Source organism: Lonchura striata, chromosome 10, assembly GCF_050655825.1.
Source record: "Lonchura striata isolate lonStrDom1 chromosome 10, ASM5065582v1, whole genome shotgun sequence".
NCBI classification, from domain to species: Eukaryota; Metazoa; Chordata; class Aves; order Passeriformes; family Estrildidae; genus Lonchura; species Lonchura striata.
Window position 1 is genome coordinate 23889062 of NC_140712.1, and position 25137 is coordinate 23914198.

Sequence of the window (25137 nt, forward strand, 5' to 3'; positions counted from 1 at the left end):
TGTCCTGGGGCAGGCTCTGACCGGCTCCTCTCGCTGCCCGCAGGTGAACACGCGGGCGGGAGCCGCCGGCAGCGGCGCCGCGGCCGCCTCCGAGGCCCTGCCCAGCAACAGGTGAGAGCCTCCTCCTCTTCCTCCTCATCTTCCTCCTCATCCTCATCCTCATCCTCCTCCTCATCCTCCTCATCCTCCTCATCCTCATCCTCCTCATCCTCCTCCTCTTCCTCTCCTCATCCTCCTCTCCTCCTCCTCCTCCTCCTCTTCCTTCTCATCCTCCTCTTCCTCATCCTCCTCATCCTCCTCTTCCTCATCCTCCTCCTCTCCTCCTCCTCTCCTCCTCCTCCTCCTCCTCCTCTCCTCATCCTCCTCCTCTCCTCATCCTCCTCCTCCTCCTCCTCCTCTCCTCCTCCCCTCCTCATCCTCCTCCTCATCCTCCTCATCCTCCTCTCCTCATCCTCCTCCTCTCCTCATCCTCCTCTCCTCATCCTCCTCTCCTCATCCTCCTCTCCTCATCCTCCTCTCCTCATCCTCCTCCTCATCCTCCTCCTCCTCATCCTCCTCCTCATCCTCCTCTCCTCATCCTCCTCTCCTCATCCTCCTCTCCTCATCCTCCTCTCCTCATCCTCCTCCTCATCCTCCTCATCCTCATCCTCCTCCTCATCCTCCTCTCCTCATCCTCCTCTCCTCATCCTCCTCCTCATCCTCCTCCTCCTCCTCCTCCTCTCCTCATCCTCCTCCTCCTCCTCTCCTCATCCTCCTCCTCATCCTCCTCCTCCTCATCCTCTCCTCATCCTCCTCCTCTCCTCATCCTCCTCCTCTCCTCATCCTCCTCCTCTCCTCATCCTCCTCCTCCTCCTCTCCTCCTCCTCCTCTCCTCCTCCCCTCCTCATCCTCCTCCTCTCCTCATCCTCCTCTCCTCATCCTCCTCTCCTCATCCTCCTCCTCATCCTCCTCATCCTCCTCATTCTCCTCATCCTCCTCATCCTCCTCCTCTCCTCATCCTCCTCCTCCTCCTCCTCCTCTCCTCATCCTCCTCCTCCTCCTCCTCCTCTCCTTATCCTCCTCCTCCTCCTCTCCTCATCCTCCTCCTCCTCCTCCTCCTCCTCCTCATTCCCAATTCCCCAACCCAAAACGGAGCCCCGGGCTCCGGGAGAGCCGGGCTGGAGCGGGTTTGGGGCGGGACGGTGGGGTTGTGGTGGGAGGGTTCTTGGGATTGTGGTGAGAGAGTGGAAATCTGGTGGGAAAGTTGTTGGGATTGTGGTGGGAAGGTGGAATTGTGGCGGGGAGGTTGGTGGAGTTGTGGTGGGAGGTGGTGGAATTGTGGTGGGAAGGTTGTTGGAATTGTGGAGGAAAGGTTGTTGGAATTGTGGGAAGGTGGAATTCTGCTGGGAAGGTTGTTGGGATTCTGCTGGGAAGGTTGTTGGAATTCTGCTGGGAAGGTTGTTGGAATTCTGCTGGGAAGGTTGTTGGGATTGTGGTGGGAAGGTTGTTGGGATTGGGGTGGGAGAGTTGGTGGAACTCTGGGAAGGTGGAATTGTGGCAGGACATGTTGGAATTGTGTCGGGAAGGTGGAATTCTGTTGGGAAGGTACTTGGGATTCTGTTGGGAAGGTTGTTGGGATTCTGGTGGGAAGGTTGTTGGGATTCTGTTGGGAAGGTTGTTGGGATTCTGTTGGGAAGGTTGTTGGGATTCTGTTGGGAAGGTTGTTGGAGTTCTGGTGGGAAGGTGGAAGTGTGGCGGGGAGGTCGTTGAAATTGTGGTTGGAAAGTTGATGGAATTCTGGTGGGTGTTGCTGTGTTGGGGCTGATGGAGCTGCTCCCCTTGGGTTTGCTGCTGGAGAAATGAGGGATTGGTGAGAATTCCAGGGGAAATTAGGATTTGATGGGTGTTTCTGGGAGAAATTAGAGTTTGCTGCTGGAGAAATGAGGGATTGGTGAGAATTCCAGGCAGAAATTAGGATTTGATGGGTGTTTCTGGGAGAAATTAGAGTTTGCTGCTGGAGAAATGAGGGATTGGTGGGAATTCCAGGGAGAAGTTGGGGAATTTCAAGAGGAAGTTAGGGTTTGCTGGAGATTCCAAGAAGAAATTAGGATTTGATGGGTGTTTCAGGGAGAAATTAGTTTTTGCTGATGCAGAAATAAGGGTTTGATGGGTGTTTTAAGGAGAAATGATGGTTTGCTGGGTTTTTCAGGAAGAAATAAGGGTTTGCTGGGAATTCCAGGAAAAAAATAGGGTTTGCTGTGGAGAAATAAGGATTTGCTGTGTGTTTCAGGAAGAAATGAGGGTTTGCAGGGTGTTTCTTCCTGAAAACTCAGAGTTTTGTACCAATAAATAGTCTAAATAATACACTTATATAGGTTTATTTGTGTGGGGTACGATTTTTAAAAAAATATTTTCAGCTAAAGTGCCTGCTTCCTACAGTTCCAGCAAAGTTTTGGAGTTCATCCACCTTATCTTGATTTTTACATTCCAACTCTAATTTAGAAACTCATATTTAGGTCTTAAAATGCAAGAGAACTTACTCTCTTTTTTTTTCCCTGAGAGATTTGTTTATCAAATGCTGGAGGATAAACTCCTTTTTATTACATGAATTGTTATAGGAAGTTATGATAAAAACCTTAAAAAGAAACAAGGAGGGTCTGGCTCCATCTTCTTCCTACAAGAGCACATCTGAGCCATGGGAATAAAATTCTCTGGAGGCTCCTTTAAACCTAAATTATTCTATTATTCTAATAAGCACACACAATATTCCATTTATCCGTGCATCAGCATCCTGCTCCCTTTTCTCCCTGAGAAAAAGAAATGAAAAAAAAAAGGAATTTTGTGAAGATGAAAAAGGTGAATTAACCACGGATGATCGTGGTCAGAGGGGCACATTTGGAGGGTGAATTTTTGAGGGTGGGACAGCCCCACAAATCCCATTTTCACTCTGGGAGATTCCAGCAGCAGGGCTGTGGTTTTCCCCCACTGGAAACCCTATAAAAAAAAAAAAACCAACCAAAAAACAGTAAACCAAATTTGCTGCTCCTTTTGGTGACTCTGGAATTTTTTAAATTGAGATTAAAAAATGAAAATAATTCAATTTTAAAAATTAAGATTAAAAAAAAAAAAAATCCCATCCTGGCAAAGTTTGCCCCATCCCTGGGGGAATATTCTACCCCATCCCAAAACTCTTAAATGAAAGGAAAATAAATGTGAATATGCTCTGCAGTCCCCCCAGCCTGAGCTAAATAAAGCTGATTTTTCTGTCACTGCTGCACGCTTGCCTTTCAGTTCCTCCTGTACTTTGAGCTTCTCCTTCAAGTGCATTGAAAATGAAGCTTCTAGAAGATTCTTGTCACCTTATCTGGTGGTTAATTGCCATTCCTTTTCCAAAACCTTCTGCACCAGGAGTTTTGTTTTTGAAGTAATTGAAAGTCTCTCTTTGTTTCATGTTCACAAATTGTTAGTCATGAAAGATGACAAGATCAACTTATGTTTCCTTGGAAAACTTAATTTTTCTTTAAAGCAGCCGTGGGAACAAGAGGCCTATTAAAGAACAAAGCCACCAAATATGAAATCTGTGTTTTCACTGTTCCTGTTAATAATGATCTGTGATCAAGACACGTGCACAGCCCTTTCAAGAATATATTATTTTGTACTTTTTTTTTTTTAATTTTTTTTTTTTAACTTCAGTAATAAGAGCAGAATGTCCCTTTGAGATAAAGTTTTGCAGACGTTGCTGCCCTGGCAGTTTGTTGTGTTGAAGCTCCAAGGAAAAGAGTTTGTCAGGAAAAGAGGGGGAAAAAAAAAACCAGGATTTTGTGAGTTTTTGAAGGAGTTTGAGGGCATTAAAGGTTTCACCCTTTAACTCACCTGAGATTTGGGAGAGTGGTTCTTCCCCATTTCCTCCCCATTTCTTCCCCCATTTTTTCCCCATTTCTTCCCCCATTTTTTCCCCATTTCTTCCCCCATTTTTTCCCCATTTTTTCCCCCATTTCTTCCCCCATTTCTAAGCTGAGAATTGGGGTTTGGTGAAGTTCTCTGGGAAGAAAACTTCCAAGCGAGTTGGAATTCTTCCAGTTTAATTTGGAAGAAATTAAAATGAGTTTTGTTGGTTTGGTTTGGGAGTGGATTCTCCTGGAAGAGCCAAGGGAAGAAATTAAACTGAATTTTGTTGTTTTGGTTTGGGAGTGGATTCTCCTGGAAATTAAACTGAATTTTCTTGTTTTTGGTTTGGGAATGGATTCTCCTGGAATTTAAACTGAATTTTGTTGTTTTGGTTTGGGAGTGGATTCTCCTGGAAAAGCCAAGGGAATTCAGCAAATTCCCCTGGAATGGGGAATTCCATGGAAAGCTGGGCTCCCCTCGGGGATTTGGGCATGGAATCGGGAATTCCGAGCTGAGATCCACGGGAATTCCTGGAATTGTGCCTTGGGGAGCCCGAAATCCAGATGTGGCACATGAAAACTGGGATGAGCCTCATCCTGCTGGGGTTTTTTTGACACACCTGAGACGTGGGAGCACCTTTATTTTAAATTTCCCTCTCGGAGCTGCTGAGCAATGGGCTGTGTCTCACCAGGTTGTGCAGCCAGGGGTCTAAACCAGCTGTAAGGTGAAAAATATATTTATTTTAAAATTTTTTAACTATTCACTGCTTGTTTTTAATGCTGCCTGCTCTCCCCACACCTTCCCCTTGGAAATCGCAGAATTCAGAAGCACAAACTCCCCTCGTTCCTCAGCTGGGCAGTGAAACAGCCCCAGCTGTTAAAAATAATCGCTCCTAATTTGGATTTTTTTTCTTCCCCAGCCTGAAGAAATCCTCTGCAGAGCTGAAGAAGATCCTTGCCAATGGCCAGGTGGGTGCTGTGGCTCGGCCACGTCTGGTTTTGGCACCCCTGGGTGCTCTTCCAGCTGTAATTTTGATTTTTTTAACCCAAAATTGGCGGCTCATGGGAGCATTCAGGGTCCAGGTTTGCTTTTATTGGCACAGAAATTTTCTTTCGATTGGTGCAGAAATTTCCTCCTGTGGAAGTTTCTTCCTTTCCACAGGAAAAATTTTCTCCTGTGGAAAGGAAAAATCTGCTTTTTTTCCCTTCTCCAAATCTGCTTCAGCTGCAAATGGATGGAGGCTCTTCAATTTTGAATTACCGAATTAACTTCTCACTGCTGTCAGCCTCACAGCAGAGGTAGAAATGAGATTAAAACTTGGGGTTTTGTGGAGAATAGTTGAATTTTTATTTACTTAGCTCATTTGTTGGAGCCCTGGTTACTGAGAATTTTGTAATTTCTGCACTGACAAACTCTGGCCCCCAAAAAATGCTGAATTTGACCTGGGAGCGTGGAGAAAGTTCCCAAAATTCAGTGATAAAACTGAGATTGTGGGTGTGAAGTTTGATTAAAAGGGTGTCATAAAGAATAAACTCTATATTTACATTAAAAATCCCAAAATTCAGTGATCAAACTGGGATTGCGGGTACGGAGTTTGATTAAAAGGGTGTCATAAAGAATAAACTCTATATTTACATTAAAAATCCCAAAATTCAGTGATCAAACTGGGATTGCGGGTATGGAGTTTGATTAAAAGGGTGTCATAAAGAATAAACTCTATATTTACATTAAAAATCCCAAAATTCAATGATCAAACTGGGGTTGTGGGTGTGGAGTTTGATTAAAAGGGTGTCATAAATAAACTTTGTATTTCTAGGAATATTAGGAGGTACTGTGCATGAATTGAATTGGTTAACAATCTGCTGAAATTAATTTCATTGGCCAGTGTGTATATTTATTAAATATCTCTATTTTTAGGTAGTTTATGTATTTTCTTTATGGATTCTTATAGGATAATTTTTTTTTTTTTTTGGTGAAAAATCTGGTTTTTTGCCAAGAACAGGAAGATTTTTCACAAGAGCAGGTTGTTCTGTAAACTGATTTTCACCCTTGAGTTCATTTCTCACAAGAGCTCAGCAGCCTTGGCTGTTGGGTTGGTTGGAGCAGCAATAAGGCCTGATTTTACAATTTATTATTAAAATAAATTTACTTTTCTAGGGTTTTATTTCTGTGCACTAAATGACCTCAGTGGGGTTCAGGGCAGGAGGTGCTGAAATATTTGGGAGCTTTTTTGGGGTTTGGGATGGGTTTGGGATCCCAAAGTGAAAATCCCAGTTCCCTGCCCAGGGCATCCCAGGAAGGGGAACCCACAGTGCTCAAGCAGCCAATGGATTTTAATATAGAAATCGATTTTATATAGAAATAAACATCACTATAAACCCAAATATTATATATATATGTAATATTTAATTATATAAATATTTTAATATACACATATATTTAATATATGAATAAGCGTACAATATAAACCCATATTGTTTCTATTTAATATTAATTATTTAAATAGATTTAATGTATAATATGGTTAATTTCTAAATAAATATAAAATATAAAGCCAATCATAGTACTTATATTTATTATTTAATTATATGTACTTTTAATACATAAATATATTTTATAGAAAGAAATATATAAAATTAAAGTAGATATACAATTTTTAATATTTTATATTTGTAACTATTAGACAGGAATATATAAATATATATAATACATTATATTTATAGAAATATATGCTAGATATTTAGAATATAAATATATAGTTATTTTATAAACATTTTAAATTTATAAATTAATTATTTTATAGAAATAAATATAAATATAAAATATATTTATAAATATATACTATGTATATAAAAATTATATTTATATTTTATCCCCGGGCCGAGCTCCGCGTTATCCCGGGCTCAGCTCCGCGTTACCCTCACCTCAGCCCTGTCAGGGCAAAAAATGAGGGATTTCCCTCCAAAAATGACATTTTTTCTTCCCCCCCGCCTTAAATGTGATTTTTTTTCCTCACCAAAATTTTTTTTTTTTTTTCCCACCAAAATGAGGTTTTTTTTCCCCCATCTCAAATTTCGATTTTTTTTTCCCGCCAAAAAGTTGTCAGGGTAAACATGAGGGATTTCCCGCCAAAATGAGAATTCTTTTGCCCCCCGCCCAAAAATGTGATTTTTTCCTCACTAAAAACAAAATTTTTTTTCCCCTGCCAAAAATGAGGGTTTTTTTACCTCCTAAAATAACATTTTTTTTTAATTCCCCACCAAAAATGAGATTTTTTTACCCCATCCCAAAACGTGATTTTTTTCCCGGCCAAAAATGTGGGGTTTTTTTTCCCTGCCAAAAATGAGATTTTTTTTTTTTTCCCCCAACAAAAATGTGATATTTTTCTTCACCAAAAATGACATTTTTTTTCCCCCTCCCGAAGTGAGATTTTTTTTCCCTGTCAAAATGAGAATTTTTTACTCCCCGTCCCAAAATTAGATTCCTTTCCCCGCCAAATGTGAGATTTTTTTTTTCCTCTCCCAAAATGATATTTTTTCCCCCCACCAAAAATGAGATTTTTTTTCCCCCTCCCAAAATAACATCATTTTCCCTCTCCCAAATTGAGATTTTTTCCTCAAAAATAAGATTTTCCCCTGTCAAAAATGAAATTTTCCCCTCCAAAACATGAGCCCAACACTGCAGAATTGCTGGGATACAGCTAGAAATGTGAATTTTAGGCTGAGTTCAGACTTCTCAAATTCCTGCCAGTTAATTTTTTTAAAATATTTCAGAATTCCCAGGTAAATAAAGTATTTCTCTCGAGATTCTGGGAGCAGCAGCAGCAGGTGGCTGAACTTTTAAATCGAGTTTACTCCGATATTACTCTTTTATTTTAGAGTAAAATGTGAATTAAATGTGAGTGAAATCTCCCTGTGGTTGGCTGAATTTGGCATTTTGGTTGTTCTAAATACAGAATAAATTCTAAATGCAGAATAAATTTATTCTAAATACAGGTTGGTGTGCCCTGCAAGATTTGTTCCCTGGGGTTTAGAATTTTAAAACCAAACCTCTTCTTAAACTCCCTGGGAAAAAGAAAAAGAAAATAAGGATTAAGTGGCTCTTATGATATTAAAAATGTTACTTAAACCCGATGAAAAATAGAAGAAAATAAGGATTAAGTGCCTCTTATGATATCAAAAATGTTATTTAAACCCCCTGAAAAACAGAAGAAAATAAGGATTAAGTGCCTCTTTTTATGATATTAAAAATGTAAATGAAACCCACTAAAAAAAGAAAATAATTATTCGGTACTTACGATATTGGAATTGTTACTTAAACCCACTAAAAAGAAAATAAGAATGAAATTCTCCATTTACACCCAGTAAGAAAAAGAAGATAATGATTAAGTATCTCTTCTGATATTAAAAATGTTACTGAAAACCAGTAAAAAGAAAGAAATAATTAACTTTTAATGCTAGTTTTTAGTCAGCCTGGTGGGAGTGGATCTGATTTTTGTTGGGAGAAAATTATTTCGGTTGTGTCCTGCAAAATTTTGGTCACAGCTCCACGACTGGGGATGGATTTTGGGTGAAAATTTTAACTTTTATTCATTTTGTGGGGGATTAAGTCACACGTAAGCAATACTTAAGTCTGGCCTGGGTGATTATTTTGGATTATTATTTTGGATTATTATGGATTGTTTTGGATTATTTTTTATTATTTTGGATTATTTGGATTGTTTTGGATTATTTTGGATTATTTTTGATAATTTTGGATTATTTTTGATAATTTTTGATTATTTTTGAATTTTTTTTGGCAGTTTCTGCTTTGAGCCCTGCCTAACGATATTCCCCCCGTTGTTTCCATTTGGCTTTCATAAGGAATTCATAAGAATCATTAAAAAAGGGGCCGTGATTCTTCAAGAGAATCAAATATTGACAGGTCAGAAATAGCTTTCTGCCCGGCCTCGCGGATGGAGGTGATGGGATATAAATATTTATTTCTTTTCTGTCACTCAGGGTAAATGCCACCCATTGATTCTGCATTGATAGAGTGGCAGCAGTTCATGAGGAGCTGCCCCCCCGAGCGTCCTGCAAAATGGAATTTGGGAAATCTCCTCAATCCCCTGCTCGGGGCTCAGCCAGCAGGAATTGGGCTGGGTTTGAATCATTCCCAAAAATCCCACCCTGATTGCACCAGGATTAATTGGGAATTTGGGTTGGAATAATTCACAAAAAACCACCCTGATTTCAGCAGGGTTAATTGGGAATTTGGGTTTTAAAAATTCACAAAATCCCACCTTGATTGCAGCAGGATTAATTGGGCTGGGTTTCAATAATTCGCCAAAACCCACCTTGATTTCATGAGGATTAATTGGGAATGTGGGTTTTAATAATTCCCCAAAACCCACCCTGATTTCACCAGAGCCTCCCTGCAAAATGGAATTTGGGAAATCTCCTCAATCCCCTGCTCGGGGCTCAGCCAGCAGGAATTGGGCTGGGTTTGAATCATTCCCAAAAATCCCACCCTGATTGCACCAGGATTAATTGGGAATTTGGGTTTGAATAATTCACAAAAAACCACCCTGATTTCAGCAGGGTTAATTGGGAATTTGGGTTTTAAAAATTCACAAAATCCCACCTTGATTGCAGCAGGATTAATTGGGCTGGGTTTCAATAATTCACCAAAACCCACCTTGATTTCATGAGGATTAATTGGGAATGTGGGTTTTAATAATCCCCAAAACCCACCCTGATTTCACCAGAGCCTCCCTGCAAAATGGGATTTGGGAAATCTCCTCAATCCCCTGCTCGGGGCTCAGCCAGCAGGAATTGAGCTGGGTTTGAATCATTCACAAAAATCCCACCTTGATTGCAGCAGGGTTAATTGGGCTGGGTTTGAATCATTCACAAAAATCCAACCCTATTTTAATCAGGATTAATTAGGAATTTGGATTTTAATAATTCACCAAAAACCACCCTGATTTCAGCAGGGTTAATTGGGCTGGGTTTGAATAATTCACCAAAATCTACCCTGATTTCATGAGGGTTAATTGGGAATTTGGGTTTTAAAAATTCACAAAAAGCCCACCCTGAATTCACCAGGATTAATTGGGAATCTTACTTCTAATAATTCACAAAAAGCCCATCCTGATTTCACCAGGATTAATTGGGCTGGATTTTAATAATTCGCCCAAACCCACCTTGATTTCACCAAGATTAATTGGGAATTTTACTTGTAATAATGCACAAAAAATCCACCCTGATTTCACCAGTATTAATTGGGCATTTGGATTTTAATAATTCACCCAAAGCCCACCTTTATTTCACCAGGATTAATTGGGAATTTGGATTTTAATAATTCACCAAAAGCCCACCCTGATTTCATCAGGATTAATTGGGAAATTGGATTTTAATAATTCACAGAAAGCCCACCATGAATTCACCGGGATTATTTGGTAATTTTACTTCTAACAATTCACAAAAAGTCCACCCTGAGTTCACCAGGGTTAATTGGACAGTTGGATTTTAATATTTCACAAAAGACCCACCCTGATTTCACCGGGATTAATTGGGAATTTGGCTTTTTATTCACCCAAAACCCACCCTGATTTCACCGGGATTAATTGGGAATTTGGCTCTTTATTTACAAAAACCCTCCCAGTGCCAGGTGGAAAGGAGGGATGCTTTGTTTGCTGCTCCCTGCTTGGTTTTCCATGAATTCCTGAATTTTCCAGCCCATCCAAATTGGGGTTGCAGCTTTATACCCATAAGGAGAACCTTTTATGATGGAAAATCCACTTTTCCAGTGGAATAAATAAATCACCCCGTGCTTTTGGCACCTTTATTTGAGCCAGTAAATCCCATTTTATTCCCTTTTTGGGCAGCTCCTGCCTCCACCCCAGCATTCCTGGTTTTCCCTGGAATTCCCTCCAAAAAAGATCTTCTCTTTTCCCCCATCGAGGTGCAGAAATACAAATTTATTGTTGGTTTTGTGGATTTCCTTCAGAGGGGTTGGTTCAGGAGGACATTTTGGAGATGTTTACTCCAAAGAGCAAAACTTGGAAGAGCAAAACTCCCCAAAATTCCCGAGTCTGCAGCCTGAGAGAAATTATTTTTATTTTAGGGATCCACTGTAGACTCTTGACATATTTTAAATGCAACTTCCCCCCTTTTTTGTTTGCATTTTCTGATGGATGCAATAAGAGGAGCTTTCAGTAATGAAATAAATCCTGATTTTCATCACAAACCTTGGTGCTGGAATGGGCCCTCCTCAGGAACCTGGCCCAGGTTTAATTACAAATAAACAATAAAATCATCACCTCCTCCTTTGAGTTCTCTCAACTCAGGTTTTCCCATCCCTGTGTAACAATTCGAGTGAAAAACCACATTTTTTTGCTCAGGTAGTGAAAGGAAAAACCATCAATTTTGGGTTAATCATTTCTGCCCTTGCAACTTCTTCTGAATCAATAAAATATTTCATTTTCTGGTCATTAGAAATGCTGAGTATTGACTCTTTGGGACATTTGAGCTTGTTATCATCACTTGTGTTAATACACAAAAATGACATCTTTAAGCAGCCAGGCCAAGTCATGTGAAATATTTAACTTGGTGCCCCATAAAATACGAGTAATTACTGAAAATGAGTTAATGTTTCCTAGGAAAATATCTTTTCCAAGCAGGATTTGCCCAAACATTTTCTGCTTTAAAATGATCAAGCAATGGAGGAATCTTTCTGGAAAAGAAAATTGCTTTGAACCCAAGAATTAATTCTGTTCAAAATATTTATTTTAAAGTATAAACGTGAATTGCAAAAAGGCCTTTAGAGGGATTTTTTTAATTTGTGCAAAATCAGAATATCTGCTTGTCCAGGAGAAGATTGAACTATTTTACATTTCAGTTGCTTCTCAGGCCATGAGTTAAGCCGTTGTAAAATCCACAAAAAATAAAATTCAGGAATTCGCGCAGTGCTTTTATTTTTTACAATTCAGCTGCTGAATTCCCGAGGATCTCGGTTATCCCAGAAAAACGGAGGCGAGGAATTCGTTGTGTGTTTCAAGGGAAAAATCACTTCGATTTGGGATTCCGGACTGATTTTTGTTTAGATAAAAAAAAAATATCAACATTGAGCCGTGGCAGAGCTGCCGCTCAGAATCCGTGCTGATTCCAGGAGAAATCCCAAAACTTTTCCAGCTGCCGGGGTTGTTCCCATTCACCTCCAACTTTGGCTCTGCCTCCTGGCTGCTCTGGAGCCCCTTTTTCCTCCCAGCAGCAGTGCCCTGACCCTCTTGAGCTATATTATATCATTCCATTTTGACACCTTTTATCAAACTTTAATGAAATGACCCAGGCAAACAAATTGTCATTAAACTTTCCATCACTTCGTCCCTTGGTATCGTCTTTTATAAATTGGACGGCAAATGTTGTATTGATCTTCTCGTTCTTGCAGCTGAACTTGAAATGACCCAGCCTGCTTGTTGTTTATGGCCTGGAGTTGCTTTTCCTTGACATTTCCATCCCCGGCATGACATCTCTTTTTGTTTTTCTTGCTTTCTTCCTCCTGGAGATGAATGAACAAGACATTCGATACCGAGACATCCTCGGCCACGGCAACGGCGGCACAGTCTACAAGTGAGTGGTGCTGGGGGGGAGGTTTTTCACCTGAAATCTGTCCCAAAATTCAAATTTCACAGCGATTTTGTTCTTTACATTGATACGGTGTAGGCAGGCCCTTGCTGCTCTGCAGGAAGAAAAAAAATCTTAATTTAAGTTTTAAAGCGTTCTGGGGTTTAATTCGGTTTTTGACATGGCGTTGGGTTTTTCTGGGGATGAGCTGAGGGTTCACAAGTGGGATTTGGGATGTCCTGGATTTGGAATTCCTGCTGGCTCACCTGGCACGGCAGCAGTGCCCTGCTCCTTCAGAATCCCTCACCCCCTGTTCCTGCCTCTCCCTCCCTCCCAGCTCCCCCAAATTTTGGTGCAGAAGCTCCAACCCCGCGGCCAGGATTGATTCATTTTAATACTGTAAAAAATTCAGATAGCACAGATAGGACTTTTCCTGTTGAGAAAACTCCTGCTTCTGCATGGTGCAAAGTTTAAACTACAGAATGCAATATCTGGGCCTTAATAGTCTGCAGTGGGGTATGAAAAATATTCCTGTGGGAATTAAGAAATCCATACTTTGTCAGAAAGCCCTGAGGGAATAATAAAGGTTTCCTCCAGAGAGCTGTTTACCATATACAGTAACCCAGCATCCCATTAGGGTTTTGTTTATACCTTAGACATTTTAACTTTGATATTAACATTATTTTTCCCCCCTCTAAAATGTTTTAAAAGCCACGGTGCATTTAGTTTAGTTCCTAATTGGCTGCCAGCACTGCAAAACAGCTCCTGGCTGAAGGTTTGATGGAAATGGATTTCCAGAGCCTCCAAGGAGGAAACGCAGCCTTGGGATGGACTCTGAAAATCAGGTTGGCTTTAGGGGTGGAAGGTGCTTCAGAAATCTTTTCTTGGAGAAGGATGTTCCTAGGAATTGAGGAAATGTTGTTATTTTTTGATTTTTACAGAGATAGGAGAGAGAATGTTGAGCTTTAGAGCTCGGACTTGGTGTTGGGTGGAGAGGCTGAGAAGGTTCATCAGGGAATTGGGATCAAAGCTGGATGCTCCTGTGGGACACCATCCTGTGTTTCTGGGGGTGTGGGATTGGGATAAAAGCCCTGTGCTTCTGAGGATGTGGAATTGGGATTGGGATAAGGGATAAAAGCCCTGTGTGCCACCATCCTGTGTTTTGAGGATGTGGAATTGGGATAAAAGCCCTTGGTGCCACCATCCTATGTGGAATTGGGATAAAAGCCCTGTGTGCCAACATCCTGTGCTTCTGAGGGTGTGGAATTAGGATAGAAGCCTTTGGTGCCACCATCCTGTGTGGGATTGGGATAAAAGCCCTGTGTGCCACCATCCTGTGTTTTTGAGGATGTGGAATTGGGATTGGGATAAGGGATAAAAGCCCTGTGTGCCACCATCCTGTGTGGAATTGGGATAAAAGCCCTGTGTGCCATCATCCTGTGTTTCTGAGGATGTGGAATTGGGATTGGGATAAAGGATAAGGGATAAAAGCCCTGTGTGCCACCATCCTGTGTTTTTGGGGGTGTGCAGCTGGGATCCCCAGCCTGGAGTGGGGACTGTGGCATTCCCTGCACTCTGGGAGAGGGAAAATGTCACCTGGAAAAGCAGGAGCTCAACCCTAAACCCCTCCTGTGTCAGGGAGGTGTTTCTGTGGCTCCTGTTCCTTGTTATCCCGTTCATTTAAAGTCAGCAGCTGCAGGGATTTTGGGGTTTCTCCAGGACAGGAGTCACTCCAGCCTTTTCCAGGGAATGGGCACTGGTTTTTTTGGTGGATATTTTACAGATTGTCATGGTTTGGGCTGGAAGGGAGCTCAGTTTATCTCATCCCACCCCTGCCATGACAGGGACACCTTGCACTGACCCACAGTGCTCCAAACCCCTCCAACCTGGTCTTGGACATTCCAGGGACCCAGCTGCTCTGGGAATTCCAGCCCAGCCAAGAATTCCTTCCAGTATCCATCTAAATCTGCACTTTTCTACTCTGAGGCCATTCCCTGTGTCCTGTCCCTCCATCCATAGTCCCAAGTTCCTCTCCAGCTCTCCTGGAGCCCCTTTAAACCCTGGAATGGCTCTGAGGATTCCCTGGATCCTTCCCTTCTCCAGGGAACATTCCCAGGGCTCTGAGGATTCCCTGGATCCTTCCCTTCTCCAGGGAACATTCCCAGGGCTCTGAGGATTCCCTGGATCCTTCCCTTCTCCAGGGAACATTCCCAGGGCTCTGAGGATTCCCTGGATCCTTCCCTTCTCCAGGGAACATTCCCAGGGCTCTGAGCTCTCCCTGGATCCTTCCCTTCTCCAGGGAACATTCCCAGGGCTCTGAGGATTCCCTGGATCCTTCCCTTCTCCAGGGAACATTCCCAGGGCTCTGAGGATTCCCTGGATCCTTCCCTTCTCCAGGGAACATTCCCAGGGCTCTGAGGATTCCCTGGATCCTTCCCTTCTCCAGGGAACATTCCCAGGGCTCTGAGGAGTCCCTGGATCCTTCCCTTCTCCAGAGGACATTCCCAGGGCTCTGAGGATTCCCTGGATCCTTCCCTTCTCCAGGGGAACATTCCCGGGGCTCTGAGCCCTCCCTGGATCCTTCCCTTCTCCAGGGGAACATCCCCAGCTCTCCCAGCCTTGTGCACAACCTTGGAGCAACCCCCCCTTCCCAAAAAATTCCCAATTCTCCCTCTCTGGCAGAGCATGCAGGCCCCAGCAGGAGAGGAGGGATTCCAGCTGGAAACAGAAATATTTATTCCAGGGGTGTTTTATTCCATGAATCAATGCCCGTTTGTCAGGTGGGATGAATTGCAGAGGTTGGGCAGTTTCCCTCTCCAGCGTGGGGCCGTTGGCTCGGGGAGGAGAGGCCGAGTGGGGATCGATCTGCAGCTCACCACCAGCCTCTCTGCACCCTCCTTTTTATTTTTTCCTTATCCTCACCTTGTATTTTTTATCTTTTTCCTTCATTCCCCCTCTTTTCCCAGCTCTTTCTCACCACTCGTATCCATCGTGGCAGTGAAATATTCCTGGCGTTCAGGGAATATTTCCCACCTGCGTGGCAGGAGGTTGAACAAAACAAAAATAAAAATCTCCCAGCCTCTCTTTTTTCCATGGAAAAACTCTTCTATTGGAATAGTTTATTGAGATTGAAGTATTGATCAGCCCTCCTGCTCCCCCCCCGGCTGGAGGTGGCGTTGCTCTCTTTGCAAGCCTATGTTTAGTTAGAAAATAGGGATTTTTTTAGTTAGAAAATGGATTTCATTTATTTGGGTTCTTTACAGCTGTGAGTGGTTTATGGCTTGGAGAAGAGGTATCTTAGCTTTATTTTTATGACAGTATAATTATACTTTAGAAATACACTTGATTACTGTGTGGAGCAAAATTGTTCCACTATATTGGCTCGGCCAATATTGCTATACAAACAACTTTTCAGTCAATTGAGCCTGGTAAAAAATCAATACTTTATAGCAATATTTCTAGGGAGAACTTGCTGAATCTAAATGTTTTTCCTGTTCTAAAAAGAAGGGATTTTATAGTTCTTTGACATATTATTCTGCCCCTACCTTTTGATCCGCTGTTTGCTTAATTAAGGAACGATAAAAATTCTCCTGTTAGATATGGCAAAACCAGTTAATTAGCTTTGCTTTTTGGTTGCTTGCATGTTCAAAAATATGTGAGAAAATAGAAAACAAGCCCAAAGTGTCTCTTGAACTTTGCAGCAGAAAGCAGGAATTCTTCCAGCGCTGCTCAGCTGGCAGAGCGTGCCCTGGTTTGGGTGAAGATTGTCAAGAAAAGGTAAAATCTGCTGCAGCAAAGCACCTGAGTGTGCTGCTCTCCTGTCGCCAGGTGCTGCAGGTACTTTTGTCTTCTGCTCCCATTGCCACTGCCCGTGGAGTATTTAAATCCAATTTTAATGCATTGTTTGAAACTCAGCTGCCCATTTTATGGTGGAGGATGCAGGATTTGAGCTCTTCCCAAACATCTGTGGGGCAGGACATCTCTGGATTTGCTTAAATTGCCTTTTTTTTTTCTCTCTCTCTCCCTATTTTTTTTTTTTTTTAATAAATAGTTCATGGGTCAGTCCAAAAGACTTTTAAAGGTTCTGCTTTGTGCTGCATCTTTGGGCTCCATCAGAGCCTGCAGAGACTTCTCTGAGGAGATCTTTCCTTAGGTGAAGGATTTCCTTTGGAATGATTGGATGTGCTTTGCCAGCCAGTCTCAGGAGCAGCTTCATTAAATTATTCAGGCCTCAGATCCTTAGTTTTGTATATTTTGAACCTAAATATTACAAAGTACAAGTGGTTATCTCTGGCAAATAATTCCTCTGTCAGGTCTTCCTCACATGATGTGTCTAAAGCATCACTCTTTTCTTTATACAGAAGCAAAATGAAGGTTTTATTCTTGTTTTATTCTTATTCCATGTTTTTTAGTTTTTGTTTTTCAAGGAGAAAGGAGAGGTGAGATGTCCTAACTCTGTTTAGGGCAGGGCACAGCCTCCTGGGATTTATTTTACGGTGAGGTTTTGTAACTCCATGGGTTCTGTTGGAGTCTGCAGCAGCAGGAGCATAAAGGAAAAATAACCATAAAGCCCCAATGATGCCCTAATTAATTTGAGAGTTACCAGGATCTGGGAGAGAGGGAAGGAATGGGAACATCAGTTCCCATCTTAGCAAAATGCTGTGAGAGCAGAAGGCTTCACTTGGAAGTTGAGTAATTGGGAGAGAAGTGGCTGTGGCTGATGTCCCACTCCAAAAAATTGGATAGCCTGGAAAACAGGGAGAAATGAGGGAGCTTAATTTGCCTGAGCAATTTCCTGGAGCAGTTCTGCAGTGTGGGTGAACGTTCCAGCATCTGCCCTTCCCCTCATTCCGTCTCGCAGCCAACCTTGGGGTGCCCCATCAGCACACAGAATGGAAAGTGTGGGAGGCAGCTGGGATTGCTCCACAGCCTGGAGCCCACCCTGGGACAGAGCTGGGCATCCCCTGGCACTGCTGGGGCAGCTCTGCCAGCCCTGGAGCAGGTGAGGCCTCAGATTTAGATTTTATATTTTTCACATTCTGAGCTGCTTTAGTGTGTGGGTCTGGGCTCCACATCAGAGGATGCTGAGCTCTGTGCACAGAGCAGAGACAAAACAATTCCTGCTCCAGCTGGGCACCAAGGACAATGATCCAAACCTCAGCCCAGGAGCACAAACACTGCGGGCTGGAGAGAGAAAAACAAGCAGGGTGGGACTGCCTGGGCTGAAGCTGGAATTGGATAATGAACTCCAAGGTGCCAATGGAGCAGAACTGATCCCAGGGAGAGCCCCCGGGAGCGCTCGTGCATTTTGGGACCATTTTGGGACCATTTTGGTTCCTCCTGGGGCAGCCCTGGCTGGGCTCTGGTGCTGCCCAAGGTGGATCCATGGAGGAGATCCTTGAATAAATCCCTGCTTTGTTCTGTGACTCTGCCCAGCCTCTGCTCCAGCTCAGCCTTCCCAGAGCATCCCAGGGAGCTGGAGGAGCTGGGCTGTGGCTGTGGGAGGAGGGTGAAGGCTGAGCTCCGTGTGCAGGGCTGCTGATGGGGTGACCTGGGTTTGGTGTTGCCCTGAGGAGCTTTGGCTGAGCAAGGCTGGATTCTCCTGGGTTATCCCAGAGCTGCAGGTGCAGGACAGGGCTGCTGTCAGGAAGGAGCTCTGGGCTCCCAGTTTGTTCCTTACAGCACCTCAGGTGTTGTGGGAATCCAGCCCAAATCTTAGCAGGGCTGTTCCTCTCCTCTGGGCATTTGTTGCTGGTTTTCCATGTGAATATCACAGAATCTTGGAATGGTTTGGGTTGGAGGAGACCTTAAATCCCATCCCATTCCATCTCCTGCCATGGCAGGGACACCCTCCCACTGTCCCAGGGTGCTCTAAGCCCCATCCAGCACTGCCAGGGATCCAGGGGCAGCCACAGCTGCTCTGGCAATTCCAGCCCAGCCAGGAATTCCTTCCCAGTATCCCATCCAGCCCTGCCCTCTGGCAGTGGGAGCCATTCCCTGTGTCCTGTCCCTCCAGGCCTTGTCCCCAGTCCCTCTCCAGCTCTCCTGGAGCCCCTTCAGGTCCTGGAAGGTTCTCCAAGGTTTCCCTGGATCCTTCTCTTCTCCAGCACAGGTGTAAGACAAGAACTATCATTTACCTCTTTTTGAAACACTTTAACTCACAGATAATTTTGGCTCTGTGGCAGAGGGTGATGGGGACAGAGCTGGAATCACTTCCCAGGGCAGTGACAGAAGCAGGAATGGAGCTGCAGATTCCCAGCCTGGAGCTGACCCAGCGGCACTGGTGGGCAACTCCCAGGGAAGGTTCTCCCAACCTTTTCCCCACGTTCTTGTTCCATCCTGGTGCTCAGGGAAGGGATCACAGGCAGGTTCAGTGACTTGTTTGGCATCAAAACACATTTTTGACCCTTGGAGGTCCTCACATTGCATCTCCCTTGATTCCTGTGCTGGCATTTCCCTCGATCTCCTTTCCTGTGCATTCCTTTCCTGCTTCCCTCCTTTGGTTTTATTTCCAGTCCCACTGAAGGTGTTGGAGCAGCCGTACCTGGCCGAGTTAGAAGTGTCCCAGTGGATTTTGTGATTCCAGTGGGGTTTAAGGAGTGCCCAGTCCTTGCTGGTCACTCGCTGCCCGTGACCCCGCGGGGCTCGGCCGCCCCATAAAACCTGTTCTGCACAAAAGTGCATAAAATGAAGATAAAGCACCTCCTTGGAGCCTGACAAAAGCCATTCCTCTGCAGAATGGGAGCTGCAGTGAAAGTAAATAAATGAATGGACAGCAATCACAGCCTAGTTGATGAAACTGTTCAATTAAAGCACAGGCATTTACATGGTGTAATTTCCCTAAATTGCCAATGAGCCCCTTTAGACACAACCAGTGTTCAAATTGATTTCAGCATTGATTTTGGCTGAAGCTGATAAATTTCTGCTTGTTAGTTAAAGTAATTTTGCAGAAGACTTTGTAGTGCAGTATTGAAGTGTTCATTTAGCTGATGGTTAAAAGAGGAGTTATTTACAGAGGGTTCTACTGTTGGGCTGAGATGGGACAATTCCCCGGTCATCTTTTTACTTTTAATTTTTAAGCTTCAGTATCCAATCAATACGTTATTGAAACTGATTAAAATGTATCCAGCCAGCTGCCTATGGCTGTTTAATTAGAAACTGGATGATTCTTAAATTAAAGTTGTTTTGTTTGTGGTGGATGTCCATAGCTGGGAAGATGGAGAGAGTGGGAAATGGGAGTTTGTGCTTGCTGGCAGGGAGTGAGCTGGGGTGAGAGCCTGCCCACCCTCCCAGCCAGGAATTCCTTCCCAAAATCCCATCCAGCCCTGCCCTCAGGCAGTGGGAGCCATTCCCTGGGTCCCATCCATCCATCCCTTGTCCCAAGTCCCTCTCCAGCTCTCCTGGAGACCCTCCAGGTGCTGGGAAGGGCTCTGAGGATTCCCTGGATCCTTCCCTTCTCCAGAGAACATTCCCAGGGCTCTGAGCTCTCCCTGGATCCTTCCCTTCTCCAGAGAACATTCCCAGGGTTCTGAGCCCTCCCTGGATCCTTCTCTTCTCCAGAGAACATTCCCAGGGTTCTGAGGATTCCCTGGATCCTTCCCTTCTCCAGGGAACATTCCCTCACTATGGCATCTCAATTCCTGCCACCACAGAAGGTGCTGCAGGGTTTGGCTCTCACTCTGGTGCTTCCCATTTCTTTCCTAAAACTGTGGTGGGTTCACTCCAGGCTTTCTGCCAGGTGGGATATCCCATGCAGAGCTCAGGGCTGCTTTGCTGCCTCCTGTCCTTGCAGCAGATTAAATCCAGCAGGTGAATCTCTTCCCGTGCCTGGAGCTGCCCTGGGTGCAGTTTAAACCCAGATTAAATCCAGCAGGTGAATCTCTTCCTGTGCCTGGAGCTGCACTGGGTGGCCTGGTGGCACTGGGTGGCCCCGTGTGGGTGCTGGTGAGCCAGTATGGGTGCTGGTACATGGTGTGGGTGCTGGTGACACTGGGTGACATGGTGACACTGGGTGACCCTGTGTGGGTGCTGGTACATGGTGTGGGTGCTGGTGGCACTGGTGGCCCGGTATGGGTGCCGGTGGCACTGGGTAACGCTGTGTGGGTGCTGGTGGCACTGGGTGACATGGTGTGGGTGCTAGTACATGGTGTGGGTGCTGGTGGCACTGGTGACCCACTGTGGGTGCTGGTGGCACTGGTGCCCTGCTGTGGGTGACCCGCTGTGGGTGCCGGTTGCCTGGTGGCTCTGGGTGCCCTGCTGTGGGTGCCCCGCTGTGGGTGCTGATGGCTCTGGGTGTCCCGCTGTGGGTGCCCCGCTGTGGGTGCCGGTGGCCTGGTGGCTCTGGGTGCCCCGCTGTGGTTGCTGGTGGCTCTGGGTGCCCCTCTGTGGGTGCCGGGGGCCCCTTGCCCTGCCCAGCTCTCTCCATGGCAGGCCCTGTCAGAACAGCTCTGCCCCGTAGGACGGGCACGGATCCCGTTCCCAAAGGCTGCCCCAAGGTTTGGTTGCAGAAGGGAAGGAGGAGGGGTCCCTGAGGGTCCCTGAGAATCCCTGAGGGTCCCTGAGGGGTCCCTGAGGGTCCCTGAGAGTCTCTGAGGAGTCCCTGAGGGGTCTCTGAGGGGTCCCTGAGGGGTCACTGAAGGGTCCCTGAGGAGTCCCTGAGGGGTCCCTGAGGGGTCCCTGAGAGTCCCTGAAGGGTCCCTGAGGGGTCTCTGAGGGGTCCCTGAGGGGTCACTGAAGGGTCCCTGAGGAGTCCCTGAGGAGTCCCTGAGGAGTCCCTGAGGGGTCACTGAAGGGTCCCTGAGGAGTCCCTGAGGGTCCCTGAGGAGTCCCTGAGGGTCCCTGAAGGGTCCCTGAGAGTCTCTGAGGAGTCCCTGAGGGGTCCCTGAGGGTCCTTGAGAGTCCCTGAGGGTCCCTGAAGGGTCCCTGAGGAGTCCCTGAGGGTCCCTGAGGAATCCCTGAGAGTCCCTGAAGGGTCTCTGAGGAGTCCCTGAGGGGTGTCTGAGGGGTCCCTGAGGGGTCACTGAAGGGTCCCTGAGGAGTCCCTGAGGGTCACTGAGGGTTCCCTGAGGGTCCCTGAGGATCCCTGAGGGTCCCAGAGGGTCCCTGAGGGTCCCTGAGGGGTCCCAGAGGGTCCCTGAGGGTCCCTGAGGGGTCCCAGAGGGTCCCTGAGGGTCCCTGAGGGTCCCTGAGGATCCCTGAGGGTCCCAGAGGGTCCCTGAGGATCCCAGAGGGTCCCTGAGGGGTCCCTGAGGATCCCAGAGGGTCCCTGAGGGTCCCTGAGGGGTCCCTGAGGGTCCCAGCTGGGAAGAGGAGCAGCTCCCAGCTCCCAGCCCGGAGCTCGGACCCTCAGCCCGTGCCCGGGCTCCAGCAGGCCTAAGTCAGCCATTGCTGCTCAGCCTGTCCTCCTGCAGCCCCGCTGCCAGCCCTGCCCTTCTCCCCACGTTTGAACATTCACACACCGCTTTTTGCTGCTCGTTTGCCACTTCCCCAGCAAATCATTTTGCAATCAGCGCTCGAGCATCTGCGGTGGCGTTTCGGGAGGGGAGGTTGTGCTGTGAACCAGCACAGCCCCATAAAAAGCTCCTTTTTCCAGCTGCTGTGCACTTTGGCTTCCCTGATTTAACAGCCACAGAGTCAGGCTAATGTGTTTGCTATTGCAGGAGGCAGCAACTGGCAAAGTGGTTATTTCCTAGGAACAATTTGAATTTCTTTCTTTAGATGGCCTGGCAGTACGTGACGCTGCTGTCACTGCCCTACCACCAGCACAGGCAGGGGCAGCACCAGGCAAAAAAAAAAGGGGAAAAAAGGAAAAAAAAAGAGCAAATGTTGGGTGGTTTGCTTGTGGCTGGAGCTGAGTTCCTTTTGCCTGACTCTGGCACAGCTTTTTGTTCTGGGTTTTCCTTCATAAATGTCCAGGTTGGCTCCTCCTCACTTCTGGAGGTGCTGCTTCAAGGAGCTGCAGCAGCTTCTTGAGAAGCTTCAAGGTTTTGTTTCTGTTTGGAAACAGAAATATTAATTCTGTTTGGAAATGTTAATTCTGTTTGGAAATGTTAATTCTGTTTGGAAGCCCTCTGCCGTGGCCCCAGAGAGGTTGGGGGTGTGGGTGTGGAGAGCTTCCCCTGCAGCTCCTCAGAGAGGGAGGAATGGAAGATGGGAGAAGATTTTCCAGCCTTTTTGAGGAAATTGGTGATGATTTCATCCCGAGGTGTGAAGGAAACAAGGCAGAGAGAGGAACCAAAATATTCACTTCTGGTTTTGCTCTGTGGCCTGGTGTTTGTTGCTGGACACAAAATGAGCCCACAGAAGCTTGCTAAGCTTAAAAGAGAGAAAGACTTAATTTTATTCAAATATCTGGTATTTATAGAATTCTAAAGTTGACTGTGGATTGGAGGATGGAATTACCACCTCTCCAACCACACTGGTCCAAAGATCAATCAATCATTTCTCTCTACTCACAGAGAAATATGTCAACTATTTTATTTAGACGTGAAATTGTGTGGGAACTCTGAGTCTCAAACATGTAAACATTATCCAGAAATTTAAAAAAATCTTATAAGAACTTCAAAACTTTCAAGAAAACTGTAAAAAGAAAATTAACACTTAAAAATCCAAACAACAGCCTGGGAAGTTCAGGTGGTAAAAAAGGAGGAGCTTCAGGGCATGGGAGAGGCAGGGATCTCCATCCTGGGGAGGAATTTTTCCCCAAAATGCCATCCCTGTGGCAGGGTAGGTGCACCTGGTGGGGAGAAATGCTGATGTCTGGCTCAGTTCAGAAGGCTGAATGATTTCTTTGTTGTAACTATACTATAATATATTAATATACTATTTAAAGGAGGTACTAAAACTACAAATCTACTTTTTCTAAGTACTATATTTAACTTACAACTCGTGCCCCTCTCTGAGAGCCCAGCCCCAGGTGGGTTGGATTGGCCACCAGCTCAAAACAATCCTCACCAAAATCCAACCAAGCAACACCCCAGGTAAACAATTCTCCAAACACATTCCACATGGGAAAAACAAGGAGCAGAAATATAAAGTGTTTTCTCTTTCTTCTCTCCCTGCAGCCCTGGTGGCACCAGCCTGAGGTGTCACATCCCTGCAGCCCCATCCCTGCTGCCTGCCTGGCTCTTCATCACTGTGTCATATCTGCTGATGTTGGTGATATTTCTGACTGACTCACTGGCACAGCAGACAGGTCATGGCTTTCCCTTGAATCCTCCAGGCTTGCCAAGGAATATCTTTATTGATTAGAAATTGTTTCCCTGGTTATTGAGGTGGAAGAGAAAAGGGGTTTATGCTGGTGGTCAGAGGAAGCAGCTCCTGTGCTGCTCCAAGCTCCTGCAATGCCATTCTTGTCACGACAAAATAAATGTGAATTTTGGCTTCTAGGTAGAGATTACATTTATTTTGAGATACAACATAAGGCTGAACTCAGTTTGTAGTGAGACGTTGCTGTGTTTGATGGGAAAAGCTGCTGGAAAAAAGCTCAGGGGTGTTTGAGGACTCAGCCCCTGCTCATGATGTGACCATTGTTGTGTCACTCACACGTAGGCAAGGGGTTTGCAATTTAAAAATCAGGGAAAAAAAAAGAAAATTGGTGTTTCCCTTAAGTTGCCTGCAGGTTGCAAGCTGTAGTTGGTTCTTTGCTTGCCCTGGAAGGAATTATCCCACACCCACAGCATCCTGCAGCTCCCTCTGGGCTTTAGGTAAAATTTCTCACAGGGAAGAGAGAAAATTGCTGGTTGGAGCAAATAGAAAGAGAGAAAAGTGTTTTGTTTGCCATCTAAACTATTTAGTAGGAATTTATTAGCTCTTTATTAAGAATCTGCTGCATTTTCTCTCAAGTTGGGTTTGTTTTCCTTCACTGAATATTCATCATATTCAGTGTATGAAGTTTTTAGCATTAAATGTTAGGATGGGCAGTGGTTTATTCCATGAGGAGCCCAGGGCACTGACATTTCTACCTGGGAAGAGCAGATCAGCTAATGTGGATTTCATTTCAAAAGTTCCCCTTTTTTCCTTGGAACACAAACCAGCTGCTTCTGATGCTCCCAGTTTTTCATTTGCTTTCCTGTACAACCACAATTCCTGTCAGGGGTTGTGGGCAGATCCCCCAGAGCCCCACTCCAGTTTTCCCTGGTATTAATTTTGATTTTCTGGGGCAGCAGGGATGCACTCTCTGCAGCCCATCACGAGTCTGGCTTCGCTGGAGGGCTTTGTTCAAGCACTGGGCTTGCTCTCACACAATTTCTCTTCTTTATTCCCCAAAATAACCCAGATTTTGGCCACACCACCCCTGAGGAACACGAGTGGAGGAGACAAAGTTCTGCTGAACGATGTGGCTCATGTGGGGCCCTTCAGTGTTGGAGTTTATTTTTAGGTTAGAGGTGGCTCTGTGTGGTGGAAACATCTTTTTTCTAATTTGTACTTTTAAAAAAAGAAGGCTTAGAAGTTTTCTGTTGTTTGGTTTTAGGGCAGTTTATTGTAATTTATCTGAAAGATTGGTTTTTGGGGTTGTTGCAGTTTGCTTAGTAGTTTAGGTAAAGGCACACATACTTTTAGTCATGTTTTTTGGTTGTTGTCTTTTTTTTTTCCCCTGCCCAGGGTTGTTGTTATCTTTTATATGGTATATTACATGTTAAATGTTTATAGATTTTTTTTTTAA

The 25137-nt window shown here is 45.0% G+C and overlaps 1 protein-coding gene across 7 annotated transcripts in view; it reads left to right on the forward strand.

Moving 5' to 3' along the window:
- The window catches only part of MAP2K5 (mitogen-activated protein kinase kinase 5), a 140684-nt gene that overhangs the window by 24999 nt on the left and 90548 nt on the right, over positions 1 to 25137 (forward strand). For 6 of the 7 annotated variants that reach the window (XM_031505717.3, XM_085589039.1, XM_085589037.1 and 3 more), the window contains exons 6-8: positions 44 to 111; positions 4787 to 4835; positions 12415 to 12479. In XM_031505717.3, coding sequence (XP_031361577.1) covers positions 44 to 111; positions 4787 to 4835; positions 12415 to 12479 — 182 coding nt within the window. Of the gene's footprint in view, positions 1 to 43; positions 112 to 4786; positions 4836 to 12297; positions 12480 to 25137 lie in introns of all 7 variants that reach the window. The other variant, XM_085589042.1, reaches the window with a different exon arrangement.